The 18,776-nt window shown below is 47.3% G+C and overlaps 8 protein-coding genes across 8 annotated transcripts; 3 read left to right on the top strand and 5 right to left on the bottom strand.

Annotated features, from left to right (window-relative positions):
* Positions 1-367: 367 nt before the first annotated feature.
* On the bottom strand, positions 368-4,660 carry FOMMEDRAFT_107395 (uncharacterized protein; the record flags this gene model as incomplete). Its single annotated transcript, XM_007266125.1, has 21 exons — positions 368-521; positions 594-747; positions 811-941; positions 1,003-1,061; positions 1,113-1,329; positions 1,383-1,423; positions 1,474-1,496; positions 1,547-1,743; positions 1,798-1,905; positions 1,955-1,976; positions 2,034-2,084; positions 2,141-2,326; positions 2,390-2,531; positions 2,590-2,740; positions 2,802-3,817; positions 3,873-3,919; positions 3,976-4,096; positions 4,149-4,251; positions 4,305-4,392; positions 4,446-4,467; positions 4,523-4,660. The coding sequence occupies 21 exons, from the start codon at positions 4,658-4,660 to the stop codon at positions 368-370; spliced, it is 3,171 nt and encodes a 1,056-aa protein (XP_007266187.1).
* Positions 4,661-5,200: 540 nt separating this feature from the next.
* On the top strand, positions 5,201-6,304 carry FOMMEDRAFT_167742 (acyl-CoA N-acyltransferase; the record flags this gene model as incomplete). Its single annotated transcript, XM_007266126.1, has 7 exons — positions 5,201-5,259; positions 5,317-5,332; positions 5,403-5,490; positions 5,541-5,564; positions 5,620-5,793; positions 5,865-6,194; positions 6,249-6,304. The coding sequence occupies 6 exons, from the start codon at positions 5,201-5,203 to the stop codon at positions 6,137-6,139; spliced, it is 636 nt and encodes a 211-aa protein (XP_007266188.1). The 3' UTR covers positions 6,140-6,194; positions 6,249-6,304.
* Positions 6,305-6,884: 580 nt separating this feature from the next.
* On the top strand, positions 6,885-7,873 carry FOMMEDRAFT_146460 (uncharacterized protein; the record flags this gene model as incomplete). The annotated part of the gene is made up of 2 exons (XM_007266127.1): positions 6,885-7,349; positions 7,462-7,873. 2 exons carry the CDS (start codon positions 6,885-6,887, stop codon positions 7,735-7,737), a joined length of 741 nt encoding a protein of 246 aa, XP_007266189.1. The 3' UTR covers positions 7,738-7,873.
* Positions 7,874-7,900: 27 nt separating this feature from the next.
* Positions 7,901-9,337, bottom strand: FOMMEDRAFT_28247 (uncharacterized protein; the record flags this gene model as incomplete). The annotated part of the gene is made up of 4 exons (XM_007266128.1): positions 7,901-7,984; positions 8,060-8,196; positions 8,272-8,374; positions 8,432-9,337. 4 exons carry the CDS (start codon positions 9,335-9,337, stop codon positions 7,901-7,903), a joined length of 1,230 nt encoding a protein of 409 aa, XP_007266190.1.
* Positions 9,338-9,935: 598 nt separating this feature from the next.
* On the top strand, positions 9,936-10,205 carry FOMMEDRAFT_155744 (uncharacterized protein; the record flags this gene model as incomplete). The annotated part of the gene is made up of 2 exons (XM_007266129.1): positions 9,936-9,992; positions 10,038-10,205. The coding sequence occupies 2 exons, from the start codon at positions 9,936-9,938 to the stop codon at positions 10,203-10,205; spliced, it is 225 nt and encodes a 74-aa protein (XP_007266191.1).
* Positions 10,206-10,473: 268 nt separating this feature from the next.
* Positions 10,474-13,436, bottom strand: FOMMEDRAFT_167745 (uncharacterized protein; the record flags this gene model as incomplete). Its single annotated transcript, XM_007266130.1, has 7 exons — positions 13,418-13,436; positions 12,938-13,341; positions 12,540-12,881; positions 12,070-12,483; positions 11,925-12,001; positions 10,713-10,900; positions 10,474-10,656 (listed from the first exon to the last, which is right to left on the bottom strand). Exons 2-7 carry the CDS (start codon positions 13,237-13,239, stop codon positions 10,474-10,476), a joined length of 1,506 nt encoding a protein of 501 aa, XP_007266192.1. The 5' UTR covers positions 13,240-13,341; positions 13,418-13,436.
* Positions 13,437-13,952: 516 nt separating this feature from the next.
* On the bottom strand, positions 13,953-15,965 carry FOMMEDRAFT_107402 (uncharacterized protein). The gene is made up of 6 exons (XM_007266131.1): positions 15,871-15,965; positions 15,701-15,803; positions 15,428-15,626; positions 15,227-15,330; positions 14,335-15,161; positions 13,953-14,262 (listed from the first exon to the last, which is right to left on the bottom strand). Exons 1-6 carry the CDS (start codon positions 15,933-15,935, stop codon positions 14,097-14,099), a joined length of 1,464 nt encoding a protein of 487 aa, XP_007266193.1. The 5' UTR covers positions 15,936-15,965; the 3' UTR covers positions 13,953-14,096.
* Positions 15,966-16,605: 640 nt separating this feature from the next.
* Positions 16,606-18,480, bottom strand: FOMMEDRAFT_122462 (ras-domain-containing protein). Its single transcript, XM_007266132.1, has 3 exons — positions 18,408-18,480; positions 18,213-18,326; positions 16,606-18,136 (listed from the first exon to the last, which is right to left on the bottom strand). Exons 1-3 carry the CDS (start codon positions 18,471-18,473, stop codon positions 16,877-16,879), a joined length of 1,440 nt encoding a protein of 479 aa, XP_007266194.1. The 5' UTR covers positions 18,474-18,480; the 3' UTR covers positions 16,606-16,876.
* Between the last annotated feature and the right edge of the window lie 296 nt (positions 18,481-18,776).

Genomic DNA, 18,776 nt, shown 5'->3' on the forward strand with positions numbered 1-18,776 from the left:
TCCCGGCATTTAAAGACCAACGGCGCCCAGATACCACACAAAGCTCCGCGTTATCTAGCATACAACGGCCATCAACACAGAACGTGCTGTGTTATTATCCTTGCGACTATGCTGATTCATCTTGCTTCTAGGCGATATTTTTATTCATGACTTCGATCCGGCTATACTCGTCATCCTTGGTTTCTTGTATGCGCGCGCGTGTTTACTTGCATCCTTTCCCCACGCCTTTCCTTATACGAGATGCACTACTATTAAGTACATGCTACAAGGTACACTGATCAACGTTGTCAGTCTCTTTATAATTCCGTATTTAAAGGGGTGTACCACGACAACACTGATCTACCGCATCGGCGTGGAAAAGGCTCGATCAGAGGTATGTCTTTTCCGATGCCTTTTTGCGCGACATGTCGAGTATACCGGAAATATGGTAGTGTTCGCCGACTAGTTCTTTCGTAGCATGCATTAGTCTATCGAGGCGCGTTATAATACCAAATGCAGTGGCAACGCCGACGCTGAAATATCTGGATGGAAGATAGACATTAGCATTGCTGAGTCCGTAAAAATATTAGTAGTTAGTCGGAAAAGATACGTACAGATACTGTTCGTTCTCGAGTGTCTCAATAGTGAGCAGTCGAGGGAGACCATAATCATCAAGATCCTCATGATGCGTAACAAAACGATCGAGCAAAGGGCATGGAGTGATCTGCGGGAGTGGAGCACCGGTGCGAAGTGCGATTGAGATCATACCTGGAAATTTGTATAGTCTCAGATCTGCCAATACACGAGGTACAGCGAGTTAAGGCGACTTACAGATTACAGATAGGATATCACCTTGAAAGTCTGGCTCCATAAAACGAGTCCTTCGTAAGAATGCGCGTGCCCATTCTGGGTCGAGATGTTCCTCCACGGAACGCAGATGTGAGAGGAGATACGCGATTTCCCTATCAGTATTCATCATATTTAGAATATCACAACACAACCTTCTCAAAGGCTTGTAGTTACATTTGAATGTCGAGCACTCTCTGGTATCGATCCGCAGGCCATTTCCCTTGCAATGAGAACTAAATGCCACATTAGCTAACCTGAAAAAGAAGTACACCTGATTCACTTACCTCGTAGGTGACGTTCTTCCGTAACGCCCTTGTCCTATTAAGCTTCATACGAACGGCGGCGAGGTTCTTGACAAGCTCTTCCGTCTTCACTTTGTCACGGACTGTAACACACGACAGAATATCGCAATACAGTTGACCGATTTGACTCGCAGTTGTAGAGTATGTCGTGCGCAGGTAGCGGCGCAGAGTTGTTGAGGGCGGAAGGAAGGAGAATATACTTCAGAGGAGAAAGTTAATAAGACAATGTTAGTTAGCGGCTGGTGAACTTACAAGGCTACGGTCACTCCAATCGACACCATAAGGAAACGTTTCTACGGGTTCCAGTCAGTAGTTAACATGTTAGATGTCGCGTCATACACACCCATGCCACTTCAAACCCAAATCCTATTTCCCTAGTTCAGATGTCTGCCAAACGAGAAGGCGCTAAGACATACCTGCAACAGTTATCGACGGGAAATGCGTGTCCTGCCAGGAATACGAAATCACAAGCGAAGCGGTCAAGAAGAAAAAGATGACATTAATCGGTGGACCTGGGTAATGTATCCTGGCGAAGAAGAAAAAGGGAAAACAGACTGCAGAAACGGCTGCCAGAGCAAATGCATTCCCTGTTCCTCTGCCGGAGGAGACATACCTAACACGCACATGAATGAACTACAGCGAGAATAGAAATAAAGGTTGCAAATACCACATCGCCATCCCTACTACACCTCCGAAGAATGTACTGAAGATACGTGAAATGAGCCCAAACATAGTATCGCCTCGGAACCTGCTAATAGTTGTCTGTCCAAGTACGCTTCATTCCGATTAGCACCCAGTTATTCCTGGGGGACGAAACAACTCACATAGCCCAAACAGATCTATTAGCTAATTAGATTAAAGCATTTTAGTCGTTGAATTGTTCCCGGAATGAGCCTTACTGACCAATTGTCAATGTCACTGTCTGTGGGAGAAAGCACGGCAAGCTCAACAACGCTGCCAAATGTGCGGGTGAGTGCGCGAGAGTTAACGTAGTCGACAATCCACTATACCTGCCATGAACCCAGCTTTAAATGCAAAGATAGAATTTCCATGACCGAGTGCAGTGAATGCACAATACACGGCTCTCGCGAATACCGCAAGTGCGCTAGTCGGAGGTAAAGCGTCTGGATCGCGCCGTGCACAGGATCCAAGTCGACTAGTTGCTTCTGGTGCTGGCTCAATCCCTGAGACAAGCTCTGGTAATCGCGAAGACAGTAAATACAACTCCTCTTGCCTTAATAGTATAAAAGAAGGCTCACCTGGATCCTCGTCATATTCAGGATTGATATTATTGTCGGAAGGATCCCATCTGTCCCACGTAAAGAGTTTTCGGAACGGATGTGTAGGTAACCACAAGTGGCTGCGGAGACGAGATGACTCCAGCCTACTTATCTCACCTAACTGAATAATAAATATTTAGCTTCGGCATTAGTGTAGTCGGAGAATTAAATCATCATACAAAGTCAATGAGGTTTATTGTGAAACGAATGAGATGGTATTGATAAAGGTAGCACTGGAAGAGATATCGATGTGGTGGAACATCTTCCCCTCCAGGACTTCCGTCGTCACCTGCCTCAATCACTTCACGGTATAAGTCGAGTACGCGATGCCTGGGCAGTAAAATGTTTATCAATATTGTGTAGAAAGCAAAGAAAAGGAACAATGTCTCACCGTCTGTTCTTTTGGAATTCTTTCAAGCAAGCTAGGAGATCTGTTCTGACCTCATTATTCTCCTCGACAATATCCCCGCACTTCCGCACCCCGCTTCGCTTCACGAGGCGCTTCCATAGTCTGTCATCGTTCACGCGTTGCAGCCATTCGTTCACGTATTCAAGTGTATCCGCGCAGCGCAAGAGGAGGGGTTGAGCACTCTCAGCCAGAAGGCCCATTGCTTGCGCGCGAATAGTATCAGCATCGGCGTGCATGAAACGCGCTTCGAGATTGAGATAAGCTTGTGACTCAAATGCACCCACAGCATGCTCAGGGCCTCGAGTCCGCATCTCTTGAAAAAGCTCGCTTCCACTTGCACGTGTGTGGCGATGAGGGTGATGATGTGACTGGAAGTAACTTTGCGCGTTAGCATATGTGTACGGGGTACGCCGTCGCCGTGTGATACTTGAACTATACGTCGACGCAGGTCTGCGCGGTTCAATGCTTGGAGTGGATGGGGATGATGGTAAGGAACCAGGTCGAGACGACGGACGTGAAGAAGGACGTGAAGTTTGCCGTGATGGTGGACATGAATACATCGGTGTCGCAGCTGGTGTTCCGGGAAACCTATGCCTCGATGGATCCATAATCTTAAAATAAAATGCCATCCCGTTTGCGCGAACAGTCATTCGCCGAGCGAGTTTGTGCATGGTCTTGAAATCACCTGGTTTGAAACGGCCATAAGAAACGTCCTTCTTCATCAGACGACTTGAAGCTGCAAGTGGACCAAGAGCAGCTTCCGCCTGTTGCACATGCGAGGCAAAACTCTCGACACCATCTTCGAACGCAGTACCCAAGAAATCCGAAGAAGTTTTCAGAAGCGTCGGCTGTCCTCTAAGGGCACTAACTAGAGGTAAGAAGACAGCACGGAAACGCTGACGATACTGCGCATGCATTGATTCTGGAAAAATCAATAAAGAAGAAAGAAGTGCAATGGCAGTATGGAAAGCGATTGGCACGACTAAAGCTTCACCGATCTAGGCCCACCGTTCAAATAAATAAGTAAACTTAGTGAATAGAAAGATCACGTACCTGGTAATTCGGAAAGGGATACAATGGTGCAAGAGTCAACGAAGAATCTGTCGATATCAATGAGCAACTTATTAAGATGAAAGGCCCTGTTGAAGAGCCATACCCATCACCGTGCAGCTAAGGATCATTGCAGCAGTGACTGGTTTGCCTTGACCCATTTTAGCTCGCAGATAGAGCAATATCGATGTTCCGATGCACAAAAATATCGCGCATATGAGGCTAGGCTGAATAAAGATAAGTTAGATGTTCGATATTGAGGACACAGGTTGGATTTACTATTGCTTCAATGTATCGACCATTAAGGATCTCGTGTTCACTAACACTTGGATTGAACTCATTACGAGCCAAATTCGCGAGCCATACGCCTAGACAGCTCCATCTATGCGTCCGGGTAAGTCAGATGACTTGAAGGAATAAAGAGATTCTACCCACGCATATGCACCTGATACCGTCAACTGAATAACGGTTTCCTTCTCGAGGACGGAGATAAAGGGGTCTGAAGGGGGCGATAAAAATGCAGCTGCCTCGGCGTAAGGACTGCACAAATAATCGGGATAACACGGACTTACGCACCTAATAGTATAATAAAACTAGACTGAAAAGGCATTTTCAGCCAAAGTCGAGTTATCTGATAGGACAGTTGTACTCACTCTACCAAGAAATGCTTCGGTACGAGGTATTAAAGTCAACAACAGAGAGATCCAAGCACAAATTGCACATCGTAAGACAGGTCGTATATGTGATTTATGCATATTATTAGGTATCCACGATAAGTTATAGGGCAACATCCCCAGCCAGAACGACGGCCTCTTAACACTCTTGGTCGCATGGACCTCTTGAACATGGTGCGAGGACTTCTCAGCTTTGTTGTCATGTTCCCCAGGCCTCTCTAGATTCACGTCAAAATGAACAGTATTATACGATGGTTCCGCCTTGATGACATTCTGCGGGATGCTCAATCGCAGTAGCTCTTGTGTATTTCGCTTTTGCTGTAAAGAGGGCTTCGGACCACCAGAGGCTCCATGCTGATAGTTTTCGTTCGTCTTCAGGTCGGAAGGAGATTGGTTTGGCATCGCGGTGTCGTCAGAGTCGTGGGTGGCAGAAAGTGCATGAAAGGCGAGATGGGTGTACCCGTGATAGCAGCAAAACCCGTTAACATTTCAAAAAATGAAAATGCTCCAACGACGCGAAGACAAAATAGAATTCCGGAGTGCCAAGCGAAGATATGATCACGTGAAAACGACTTTATCTTATCTAATAATGTCAGGTGATCACATGCTTGCATTTCGGCGGGAACTTCCGATAGCATGGACTTTCACTACATCACCATGAGAGCCAACGAAAAGATTGCGCTAATTGGCGATAAAGTTGTGCTCGTGCCATATAGGTTCGTATGTGTGTGATTTTATACACCGTTCCAATATGAATACCTCTGAACTTGCAGGAAGGAGCATGTCGAGGTCAGCACCTGATATATCATATAAGTGCAGAGCAACAAGCATATTCAAATGTGCATGACTTGTCAGATAGAAATACCATGAGTGGATGCTCGACCCAGACCTTAGAGAGTTGACTGCGAGCGAGCCCTTGGCCCTTGAGGAAGAATACGAAATGCAACGTTAGTTTTTAATCAGATTGCCTCACGGCAACTCACACTTTACTACGCAGGGAAATGGCAAGAAGACGAAGATAGTAGGTTTAATATTTACTGCTCATAAGCTTGGTAATACTAATTAAACCAACACAGAACTTACTTTCATTGTACTTGCACGAGAGGACTCACCAAATGGAGATACCTGTTCTGTCGATTCAGGAAGTAGTATATACGATACCAGACACATGATAGGTGATGTGAACCTCTTCTTCAAGGGCTCGGCCCATGATGAAGACTTTGAGGTCGAAGCGGAGATCATGATTGCCGGTCAGCTTCCATAACTCAGAACCAACTGCCGAACAACTTCTAAAATAAAGTGCTTCCCTTCACATTGACAGAAGAGGCCTATCGGCGAAAAGGTTATGCATCAGAGGCACTCCAAATCCTCCTTTCGTTCGCTACGTCGTTTGAATACCTATCTACCTTGCCTATCTCCGCTGACAAGCTTGTCGTCCGCATTGGTGATAAGAATAGCGCAAGCATTGCGCTGTTTAAAAAGCTCGGCTTCGTAGTGGCAAAGCATGTGGAGGTGTTTGAGGAACTCGAGATGCGGCTCGGTGATACCACTAGTAGAGACAGATGGACAAGAGGAAAATTGATCAAGCTAGAGTAGCATTGATAAATGCGAATCCGTCCGATACAACACATACCGTTTGTACGGTGCGCCTGTCAGATTACCTTCCTTCCCACAATCAATACGTCCGCTAATTCGGTCTCGGCAGATCCTCACAACACAAAGCGCACTGGATTTAATTAGAAACATCCAATAAACTTAACGCTTCTACTTCCCGATCTCTTCCTTCCCCACTGACAAATCGGGCCCAAGCTAATCATGAAGAAGGAAGACTATCTAAGCAAAGAAGCAAAGCGCATGCTTGAGAATCCCACCACCAAATATGAATGGGAACAAACGGTGTGCGCGAATATAATTTCCTTCCTTCGATCGAAGATCCTCTTGCCGCTTTCGCGCCGCTGAGCAATGGAAACGACGTCAAGAACCTCTCGGTCGCTGGGGCGGCAGAAGACGAGTAATTTTTTAATTTACACTTGCAACGCTCTTGTGTATTTTTTATGAAGCATCGATTACGCAAGGGCCACGGCTTGTGGAGTTTACAGCATGAACACAAAAGGCCACGAGTTTCCAAGTGCTTGGTCCAGGCACTTTGTTTGCGGCTTAGAAGATGCATGTCTGGTGTGTGCACATAGGACATGCTTTTAAGTACGCCGCACGTACGTCTCTCTCCTCCGACTTATTGCCACTTGACTATCTTTCCCTGCCCGCAAAGCCACTTCAAAAAGTCAGATTGCTTGGAGGACTTTGAGGATTGGTTCTGTTTGTTTGTTGTTATCTGGGGACTATGTCGAGCCAACAAACCACACCCGACTCTGGTGGATACCGTACATTAGCGACGGATCGAGACGAATCCTGTTCAAGTGACTTCGACGTTGACTATCAAGCGATTTTGTTCGTCATCGACGCCTTTGGTGACTCGGCATTTACACTCTCACCTGGCCGTCGTACAACGTTCCCAACCGACGCCTCGCCATCTCACGACTCTAGCATCCCCAAGCGACGCTCGTTCACTCTCCTCTCAGACTCATCATCATCGGACACTGCGTACCAGGACAGCGACAGCGGGCTTGAGAGCGATACAGAGACGGACGTAGACGATGACATATACGATTACGAACACATTGAAGAGATAAAAACCGAAGGAAACGGAGATGACGGATACTCATTCCAATTATTACCTGCGGTGACTGTACCGTCGTTCACGACTGGACCAAGATCGATGGACGCGCCGTGGCCATATACTTTCGAGGTTCGTCTCTCAATTCCCAATTACCACTCCACACCAATCCCCACTAGGCTGAAAGAATTTTCTCCCCATGATCCTTGTCAACTCTCACGTACCGTAACTCACATACATCCAGAAAGGAAGCACAGCATTCGCGAAAAACGCAAACGGAACGTGGCATCGCGTAACACTTCTGGACAGCGGCTTCCTTTCCTCAGCGGGAATCAGAGACTCCTTCCTTGACCTAGACACACCTTCCATTTCTGAAAATGCATTAATGTACACTGCACGGTGGACCGACTCTTCAGGTCGAACATGCTATGGAACGTTCTGCCCTACACGTGGAGATTTGAAGCCTGATGATGCGCATGTACGGAGGTTACTCGCTAAGGAGGGAAGCTTGAGGAATTGAGGGAATTGAGTAGATTGAAGAGTAAAAAAGGAATTTATTGCATATCTTTATCCAAGTTCATTTCTTTCCGTATATATGCGCAAATTTTTATAGGTATATTGTGGTATCCAAGACTGTCCATCCAAATACATTATCCACCATATCACTGTTTACTGAGGAACGTTCATAGGAACATGTCCTCCTTGAAAAGCCGTTCACGGAGATGCATCGTCATCACCGAGTGCTTGTACGGGAGATAGAATGATTGCTATCATTTCAAGGAGAAAAAGAAGATTCAGAACAGCCTCTAGAGAATTAGAAGGTCAAGGTGAATTTGGCTTACTGTTTCAAGATGCATACCCGCATCGATGGAAGTTTTGATAATGGGACCATTGATACGTTTAGGTTCACCGATGATGCGCGTCGTGCGTGGGTCAGCGAGGAATAGGTAGTGTATTATGGATCGGAACCATGCTTGTGCTGTGTTTGGTTCAGTCAATCATGAGACAAGAATTAGGCGGGAGAGAAAAGGGGTTGAAGGCGAGAGGAGCGTACAGAATTCTTGTCCGCGGTATTTATTCTCACCGACGAGGACGTGTAGTCCTCGATCGTAGTCTTGCGCTCCAATACCCGGAACATACGTCGCGACGTGGTTTTCCTATGGTATTGGTCAGCATATATCCAAGTAAAACCTCAATCCAGTAATTAATCCTACCTTTATCCAAACAAGCTCAGCATACCCCATCTTCTCATCATCCCAACTCATAACAAGCGGAAGCACACCCGGATCCTCACACACACCCTTCACATACCTCCTATGCTTCTCCTCATCCCCGGCCTCTCCCCACCCAGCATTCACCCTCGGGTCATTCATCCACTTATGAAACGCATCCATATCACCCTCATCTTCCAAATTAATCATATGGAACTTCAGCGTCTTCCCAATTGGTTTGCAGAATCGTGAATAGACGGACGCTCCTGCGGGAGGCTTTGGAGGGCGGAGAGGGTGTTGGGTGATGACGGTTGGTGAACGCGTGAAGCTTTGAGTATGTGGGAAGGGTACGTAGTCGAGTGAGTAGCGTAACCAGCCATGTGGATTGTTCCATGCTGGTCCCGTCCCTGCTCCTTGCCAGAACGTAACACGGCTCAAAAAGAGCTCGGGGACTGATGGATCTAATGCTCGTCTCGCAAGGCCAGACTGTATAAGGTACTCGATAGAATTTTTCGATGTAGACGCATTTTTGAAGGTAATCGGTATGACCTCTTGGGCATGTAGCAACGTCCAAAGTGCATAGATCGAAGCCCAAAGATCAGCATTAACATTCTGCTTATCTTCGCTGATAATTTCAAGTTCCAGCACGGAGTAATGCGGTACAGGGTTATTCTTCTCATAAGGTGTTCCAAGAGCGGAAAGTACGAGCGCAGCTTCACGAGGAAGTGCACGAAACGCAAGCACCAGTTGCGTATCTACGAAAATCCTTGACACCGATTCATTCGCATCGGGCCCTCGAACAGTTACACGCGGACCGTCAGGTAGGTCAAGAACATGCTTCTCGGTTGCAACGACATTGAGGACGTGCTGTAAACGTTTACCAGCCGTCGAGGCATTCGAACTCATCATGGTCGTCAAGAGTTAGGCTTTTATCTAATTTCAGTTCCGATAGAATTATCTGATTAGATTTCCGCGATCCAGGTTCACGATCACATGACACTTCACCCCTCATTCGCACCCTAGTCTCTAGTCCTTCTTCTCAGCCACCTCTAGTACTGTACATACCTCACTATGCCCTTACCCACCCACAACTCGTACCTTTACTTAACCTCAGCATGCGTCTTATGGTCTCACAGCTGTTACTCAATCTCATCTCTCACTTCTTACAACCCAGGCTCAGCTTACGACTGTCTTATGATTCAAGCTCTTAATATCGCTTCTTACAGCGCTAGCTCTCAGCTTACAACTTTCTTACGGCTCAGGCTAGTTCTTCATCTCACTTCTTACAGTTCAGACACTCACTTACAACTTACCTCTTATATACCTTGACTCTGCACTGGTAATCTCAACAATGAATAGATGCGGTCGGAAAATCTCAGCACGGGTTTGCTGACAAGGGGAGTGGCTAATTCTCCCTCATCCTCAAACCTGAACTCTGGCTTCCAGGCTGAGGCAGATCGTCCATAGGATCACGTTTAAGCGGGAAAGGTTAATCTTGGTAGAGAGGATGAAGGGCGATCTTGACTCGCTGCTGGTGATCGCGACGAAGAACCCCGGCGATGCGGTTAGAAAACCTTGGCATAGACTTGCTGACGAAGGGAGTGGCTAGTTCACCCTCATCCTCAAACCCGTACTTTGGCTTTCAGGACCGCGGGAGCACGTCGATGGTGTTGCGGATAAACAGGAAAGGCGGGATTCCCGTCACCTGTCCACCTGGTACCCTGATATTTGCATCCGACCCGACCTGCTTCACGGTAGTCAAACTCTCGTTCGGTAGCTAGCGCTGACCCAACTCCGAATCTGGAAAGAAACACCAGCAAACTGTAACAAGCAGAGACACGAGTACTCGTCTCATGTTGTTTGCGCCAACCACGGCTGACGCTGAACCCGGGTCTAGAGGAGTACCTCTAGACAGTCATCCGCCTCCCTTCGCAAATAGGCTCAAGTACGCTCGAACTCCGATCTTCTTACTATGTCTGCACGGTGCGGAGCCTGATCGAGAGGTGGCAGGCCAGGGTACTAGTTGTCAGGGCTGGTGGACCAGATTAGCCTATCGTCGCCTTCAACGTCGTCCGCGTCGTTAACCTCAGTACAGAGAGTTCGCCCTTGACTCCGCGCTGGTGATTGCGACGACGAAAGACTCTACTGAGGCGGTCCGAAAACCTCGGCACGGATTTTCCGAAGAGGGGAATGGCTAGTTCGCCCTCGTCGTCAAACCCATACTCTGGCTATCCAAACCGAGGCAGAGCGTCGATAGCGTCGCATTTAAGCAGGAAAAGTTGACCTTGGTGGGGAGGATGACCTTGACTCCGCGCTGGCGATCACGACGACGAAATGCTCCACTGAGGCGGTCGGAAAACGTGGGCGTGGACTTGCTGGCGAGGTGAGTGGCTAGTTCACCCTCACCCTCAAACCCGTGCTCCAGCTTTCCAAACTGGGGGAGCGCATCGATGGTGTGGTGTACATCGTACTCTATACCATGAGCGGGTGAGGATTGCGGTAAGTGCGAGAGGTTGAATGACGATGGTAGGGTAAGAATGCAAGAAGCAATGGGTTATTTCTCGCTCTTTAGGCCTTATTATAGACAAATCTAGCATGTCTCAAAACATAATATATTGTTGGTTTGGGCTGAAACGAGGCGATGACTTGTTCCGAACGCAACTGCCAAAGTTCGAAAGCGTTGTGAGATATCAATAGCAAACGAACAATAAACGTTTAATTTATGTCTTAGAGTGACAATCAAAGGGGTACATGCGTACTCTTCCATATTCATATCCTAGTCTGAACTGAGTAGGGCGTCTGCTACAATCGGATCCGTCCTGTATGTAATGGGGTATTGGCACATCAGCTGCGTCGCAGCCACGTCCACAACTAGCGATGATTGTAATTGATCCTTGACTTCGTAATGGGACTCACCATGAGCCAGAATATAAGTTTGTTATGCCACCTTATATGTTAAGTACAAAGGTGTTTCATTGACTTAGTCGCTACCAAGTGGATATTGTCTCATCAACAGGGGAGGGAGCCTATGGAATCGATTACTTTCACTTTGCTACTAGACGCATAAAATAAAAAAACATTTATACGTCATGAAATTAAATTTGGATCGTGGATTTGTATTTAATGCGACAGACATACTGCATATTTTATGGAAGAGATGCTTCTTGCTGAGATAATGCCTTTCTGTGCTCAATTCGGACACCTCGGTCTTTGAACACTTTATAGTTGATGGTCGTATCACAGTACACAGACAGAATCGGCAACGACTTGGAGGGGTTGCTGATGACATGGATGGGAACATATGTGCTGCCTGTATAATCACCCTCACGAAAGTTAGTGCAGAAACGAGTTGATATGCAGCAGTGATAGCTATGGATACATTTCGGCGGATACAAAAACTAACATGTACAGTGCTGTGAATGCGAGGATCATGATCTGTCTTGTTTAGCTGTTGAAGTTGTCTCGGGTAAGGCTTCGGTGTGATCTGCCCTGCTACGTAGAAGTTCCGCTTGCGGCTTTAGCTTCGTTAAAGAAATAAAAGAGGCATTAGGGAAGAGCATCTGTGCGGCCGGGCTGTAAAGAGGAAAGGTGAATGAATATCAGCAAATATAGACAAAACAAGGAACCGAAGGCATGCTTACGGCTCAAAAATCTTAAGGGCGTCGCAAACCAACGAATCGCGAAGCCTAACGCAGCGTCTTCCGTATTTATCAAGGTTTGGATCCCACGCAATACCACGGTAAAGCATTTCGAAAATCGTCTCAGAAAACAGGTCTATACCCTCCGGATCCGGCTCTGCTAGAATCTCCGCGTCTCCGTATGTGGCACTTGCATGTCTTGGATCGTTGCAATAATGCTTGGAGCAAGTACAATCCCCACATGCACGAGTAAGATCGCTTTGGACGAGATTTTGTATGCAAAGTATTAGTTCCTGCCAGAATTCGGGTACAGTTGCACTGGTGAGTTTCACGTAGAGATCAGGTCCGCGCGAGAGGAAGTAGTGCCGGAAGATGATGCCAGTGAAACGCAAAGCCGCAAACGAGGTATGAGGGTTCCTATTAAAATAACATGAATGTTCTGTCTGTGAAAGCTATAAGGTCACTGGACATACTCGCAATACTTGCGAATCATTTGCGTACTCGGAAGATCAGAAACCGGGGGACCTGTACTCCATTCTTTCTTGCGCTCCTCGGCACGCTTTGTCTGTTCTGCCAGATGATCAACGAGACGGGCGACGCTACCCGGATCGTCGGAAGGTACAAGACAAGCGAAAGCCATCCGCGCAAGCGTCTCCTCCAGCAGGTCATCGTCAGTCGCTTGGCAAGAACGAACACTCTTGCGGTCACTCTTGATCACGTCAACATTCTCAAAGTAGAGATTTAGGTACGGAAAGCGGATGAACAGAGTTATAATCATGTTATATGCTTGAATGCGAGTGCTGACAATATTTGACCTTTTGGTGAAGGTTCTGTTAAAAAATATACACCATATGTGAAAGTGATCAGTTACTTCGTATAGCCGACCAGTTTTTGACAATCGGCCCTCAATCGAGGAATGTCCTGGATTAGTCCGAGTTCCAGCCTGAGTGCCTTTGATGTTGCTCCCTCATACGTCATGAGTGCTGTTGTTGGAGGACTTTCGTCCAAAGAAAAACCGCGCAGGTTTGCACCGATGCGAAGCGCAGCAGCAGCAGGTCCAAAGCCTAATGAATGTGCCGTCCGCGCAATGGCTCGCTCGAGCGCTCTACCACCCTTTGTGAAAACATATTTGTCTAGAATGCGACCGGGACCAGGGAGATCTGAAGCGGTCATTGTTGAAGAAGAGAGATGTGAAAAGGCAGAATTTAACGTCTGCACTGAGGCCACCCGTCTGAGCGGTGTGCTCGAGCATTCGTTGAAAATCTCCGCCTTCGTCTGATCAGAACGTAGTGCCAGCGAAAAGCAACCAGTCGGTATCTTCGTATTCAGAAAGACAGAAGAGTGTACTTACTGTGAATGATGATATGGACTCGGACATGAGGGTGGAGGTAACAGGACAGGAGAGGATGATGGACACCGGAAGTATTTAAACTAATTGTACGACAAAGTCGGGGCAGATAGACGTCGATTTGCCGTGATATATTACGATCGTTCCCATAAGCAATCAAAACTCAATGAGCGTCACAGCTTATTCATGTCGCAAATAGCGAGGCGGTGTTCAGTGTTTACAGCATCCAGGATTTGTTGTTGTAAACCGTCCTTTAGCCGTCGCGGCATTGAACTTGTCAATGTCATGCATATGGTCGACGAAAGTCTGGTTTCCATCAAATTTTCAAGATCTGAACTCGTCATGGTCGACGAAAGCCGGGTTTCCATGATTCATCATCAAATTTTCAGGATCTGCTTTGATTATCTAATTCGATTTCCGCGGTCTATCGTTAGGATTCGAGATTACCTCACCCCAGTGAATGTGGAATAAAATCCAAGAAAGGCATGTATCACTTCAGATTTTACTAATAAACGAGATGAAAAATTAGTACAATAAGAAAACGTCTAATATTCATGCTATAAAATACAAATTGCAAATTGCGAATGCAACAAACAGAATGCGTATTTTATGAAAGAGATGCTTGTTGAGTGACATTAATGCTGATTCCGATTCCAAACAACAATCAGAGCAAAGAAAACAGTTAAAATAGAATCGAAAGCGAATATGCAATGAGGATAGTCATAGAGATGAACATGAGAACATATTGAGGGACGAGGAAAAGCGGTAGTACGCCCGCTTCTCCTGTCCCAGAATATACCTGCGTAAGGTATACTTGTGAAGTTGCAGTTGGTACGCACGAAATGAACCTAGAACGGGATCAAGTCAATATACATACATACAGGACAAGATGGGAGTATAAGAGATGAATGAATACTCACATGCACACAAACCGCAACACCTTATCATCCTTATCAATGAACCCAGTCTGTACCAACCCCTGAATAATAAGTACACCAAGAACGGGTAACAGGAGCATCTTCGTCACAGCAAACCACACGATCGCTCCAATCGGTAACAATCCCCACTCTCCACGTCTAGGAAGTTGTACACGCGCAACGGCAGATCCAAGACAAATCAACCCAAGAGGAACCGACGCGGCGCCGACGAACTCTGCGCAGTCGAGGATGAACGCGAGCGGTGGTTGACCGTCTGGCGCATTTGGGATGGGTGAGTTGGAGATGGGTGTGAAGAGTGCTTTGAGGGGCGTTACGACCGCGATGACGATGCTAACGACGATTGTCACTGAGCAAGGGAGCAGGAGAGAACGACCGGCTGAGCGTGCAATAGCAAGCACTCGTTTGCTCAGTGGTGGTGGTTGACGAATGGTAGGCTTCGGAGAGCTCGGGCGAGAAGCACTTGGTGAAGGCTCTCGAGATGCTTCAGCCTCAGTCGGCGCAGCAGTCGACTCATCACCACTAAACGTAACATGTCGCCCAGCCTTCTCTGCAAGGTCCGGTGGCATATGCTCTGCGGTCACCTCCCGATTCTCGTTACCTTGAGCAGCAAGTTTCTCAATGTCCTTGTCTTGAGAATTCTGCGCTTTCCGCTTTCGTGGGATCGGTATGGCGCGCAGGAGACGAACTGTGTTGTCTACACTCTGCTTGGTCTTAACAGCCATAGATACGCGCAAGTCTTCGTCGTCGACATCCGGACCTACATAGTCCATCGCAACAAGTCGATGTGCACCCATCGGGAAGAGTGATATCTACGTCCCACACGACCATAAGCTTTCACTTCTTTCTTTAGGCTGCGAACACGAGAAAGACTTACAAAAAATACCAAGATAAACCCAGCAACATACGCAACCGAGATCGTCTGATCAGTAGCCGGGTTGAACGGGATATTCGCCGTAATACTCGTAATAACAGCAGTGGCTAAACATTTTACGGGAATCGTCAACAACAAAACAGTAATTCCAATAATCAGAGGTGAGCCCGAAAACAATGGTGAGAAACAGATAAATTTACGTACGAATATCACTGTAGTTCGAGATCGTTCCAGCACATAGGATACCGTACCGGAAACGGTGTGGTACCCAGAAGAACCACTTGGTAGACCAAGCGAGGAAGAGCCCTATGGCTTCGTAGAGGAATGCAACAGCGACGAGTACGCCGAGTTTGTCGATATTTTGAGGTGTGAACGCGGGCACAATTTTCGAGAACATAAGGCACTATGACGTTAAAGTCCATCGTCAGTGATGCTATTTTATCCTGGAAAGGTTTGGTGTATAAGCCATATACGTACAGGAAGGGTGACGTTCAGGACGATCTGTCCTGTCCCCCTCGAAGCTGCTAAGGGGAATATGTCCGCCTTGGTGATCGCAAACCCAAACGCTCCACTCAGCCATCTATGTGGCGAAAGCACGCAGTCAGGAAAACAATGCCATAACTCAATGCACAACTTCCATATCTTACAATCGAGAAATAAGTGGGCGCACAGAAATCCAAATAAGCGCTCCTATTGACAGGTTTGACGACATCGTTCAAGGGCACCAATAGAGTCTAGCCGTCAAGAAGATATCAAAAGCCAAAGTATCCAAAGGTAGGATAGAGGGTAGGATAGAGGATAGGTAGTAAAAGAAGGAAAGGCAGAAAAAATGTCTACACTTTGGACGTCCCTCCTAAGCGCCGCGTAAATAAGTAAGGTCCTCATCGTTATAAACCACGGAGACCCGCCCCAACCCCACAGCCCAGACATGCCTCTAAAGGAATTTTTATAATTTCGTTTGCGCGGCCGACGGGAGCGACGGAGGTCCCTAGGAGTATTGGTTTGATATCCAGATTTATCACCGCGGTTATGTCGTAAGCTGACTTCCGCGCGGATTGCCGCCTGGGAAATTTGGTTCCGGTGGCCCGAAGTGTGTCGAGACATCACTTTCTTCGGTGTTTGTTCCGTCCTAATGGATGTGAATGGAGCATATGAAATTAAGATGCTGAACCAATAGGTGAGGATGCAGCATTGCGATAATGGCGCGGAAGAACTTACTCTTCGTCGGTCGGACGGACCGGACCTGGAGAAAAATGACGTATATTGATGGATGCATGTCTGTCCAAAGATACAGTAAAGTGTACGAGCCAGAAACAACAAAAAAAAACTCTCCAAATTACCGTGCAATTAATAAAATAAAAGAACAATCCGTAATAAAAGTAGCAGTTCATCATAAATCAAGAAATAATGAAAAGTCTGACTGATAATAAAACCTTGTGCGTGCATAAAAGATCATAAATATAATATAAAGTGGAGCGGAGAAACCGGTGAATGCACTCCTGATGGACGGAAAGCCATGCGGAGCAGCAGTACAATTTGCAAAAAGGTATAAAGAGTCGACTCTGACTCCGAAACTCACATACCCCGACAGACGCCGTATCCCTCGCATATAGTCCGTATTCCGTACAGGATAGGATCAAGACTCAATGAAGACTACGACCCACAACATGAGGACCCACTAAATCGCTCCTTAAACACCGCCAGTCGACTTTCCGAGGCTGGTCCGGATAGGCCTAATCGCAAGGTGTCCGCCGCGGCCGACGTCTCCCGTCCATTCAGCGCACGCGCTTCGAGAGCCTCGGTATACACCCATTGCATACATACGCGTCGTGCAATATATTCGAATACGGGTGTGACACCTGTACCGGTCTTTGCAGACGTAAGAAATAACCTCGGGCGTCGCTCGGGACGGGGAGGAAGTGGCGAACTACGACGGCGTGAGCGCCCGGCAGTCACAGATGCAAAGGGGAAATCGGAGGATGAGGTTTCGATAGGCGTGGGTGGGGTAGCGGCTGCAGAGGTTGATGAAGAAGCTTGAGTGCGCATAAAGAGACTTGGAGTAATAGTCGGAGCAGAGGACGAGGACGACATAGAGGTCATGCGTCGAGGACCACGTTTAGCCGGTGTGGCGGGTTTACTTGACGATGCTGAGTCGGGAGATGGTGGAAGGTCATTGTGATTGGATTGCAAGGGAGAGGATGGTGCTGATTCGTATGCATCAAAGAGCGAGGATGAAGGTGTATGGTATATTGTTTGCGTGGTATGTGTCGTCGTCATTGTCCCGCCTAACGAACGATCCGAGGAAAGGGACTTCAGAGGCCCTTTGCGTAGGGAATGTAGGTAATTGCTGCTACCCGGTTGGATAGCGATTGATTCTGACGGTATCCGTGGCGGAGATTCGGTGTCATTATCATCAGTTTTATCAGCATTGTCGGGTTGCGACGTCGAATTCGTGACGGAATGAAGAGAGAACCCAGATAATGAACGCCGCATGAAAAATCCCGTGGTGCGTCTGCTCTGGTCTTGTTCTAGACCCTCTACGAATGGATCATCGTAATCATACTCGTATTCTCCCTCTTCATCCAAGGTTGACGTTCTGGGTACAAGCTCTTCAAGGAATCTCTCTGCCTCGGCTTCCGAGACGCGAGTATGCTTTTGTCCACTCGCATTCCCGTTTGGTACAGGTTCGGTATCTGCATCCGCCACAAGGTCAATCTTATTTCCAACAACGACACAGCAGAAATCCTCTGCCTCCTCATCCGGTACAGGAGCATGCGCTTTAAAACTATCCCACCACTTTGTCAACGCAGAGAGCGTCTCGGGCCGATTCACGTCAAACATGAGCAATGCAGCATCTGCTCCACGGAAGAATGCAGTTGACAGGCTTGAAAATCGTTCTTGGCCAGCCGTATCCTACATCGTAGTTCGATAGCAAACCAGAATACTTATTTATGTCTTATTAGCATGAAGAGTCGTAGAAGGGACGCACCCATATCTGCAACGTAACAGACTCTTCCGGATTCAGGTAATGCGGCACCGTCTTAGTGATAAAGTCCGTTCCTATCGTTGCGCGGTATCCAGTCGAGAAGCGACCCATTATGTACTACACTTTACCGTTCAGCACGTTGTATGCGAGGACATACACAAGCGGTGGTCGTGTGAGTATTTAACAGTAAATACTGACCTGGTTCCTGAGACTCGTCTTTCCGACACCGGAGTCGCCTATTATGACCAGCTTTATCGTTCGCATCTTGCTTCCTTCGCCGTGATTGCGCACACTGTGGCGCGCAGTTGCATGCGTTAGGTGTTGTCGTTGTCGTGTATGGTTTCAATGTGTGACAGCGGCCCTGTCAAGGACTCAGGAGCAAGTTAATAGACGTCGGGAGCAAAGTAGGCAATGTCAAAGAACAGAAGGAAGTTCTCACGATGATGTCCTCCGCCTAAACTCCGCTACAAAGGGTTGGTGCATTTCGGCCTTTCTGTCGTCTCTTCACTGTCATGTTGTACTTGATCTCCCTCATTAAAATACCTCTTCGGGGGCTCTTGAATGGGG

Source organism: Fomitiporia mediterranea (assembly GCF_000271605.1).
Source record: "Fomitiporia mediterranea MF3/22 unplaced genomic scaffold FOMMEscaffold_5, whole genome shotgun sequence".
Classification (NCBI taxonomy): Eukaryota; Fungi; Basidiomycota; class Agaricomycetes; order Hymenochaetales; family Hymenochaetaceae; genus Fomitiporia; species Fomitiporia mediterranea.

Bases quoted from the DNA above. Each gene is read 5' to 3' on its own strand.
- FOMMEDRAFT_122462 (XM_007266132.1), bottom strand. From the start codon at position 18,473: ATGCGAACGATAAAGCTGGTCATAATAGGCGACTCCGGTGTCGGAAAG. The intron at 18,327-18,407 runs GTCAGTATTTAC...GGTAAAGTGTAG, and splicing joins AGACGAGTCTCAGGAACCAG to TACATAATGGGTCGCTTCTC. The intron at 18,137-18,212 runs GTGCGTCCCTTC...ACTACGATGTAG, and splicing joins CTGTTACGTTGCAGATATGG to GATACGGCTGGCCAAGAACG.
- FOMMEDRAFT_107402 (XM_007266131.1), bottom strand. From the start codon at position 15,935: ATGTCGTCAAACCTGTCAATAGGAGCGCTTATTTGGATTTCTGTGCGC. The intron at 15,627-15,700 runs GTACGTATATGG...TTAACGTCATAG, and splicing joins TCCTGAACGTCACCCTTCCT to TGCCTTATGTTCTCGAAAAT. The intron at 15,331-15,427 runs GTACGTAAATTT...TAAAATGTTTAG, and splicing joins CTCGAACTACAGTGATATTC to CCACTGCTGTTATTACGAGT.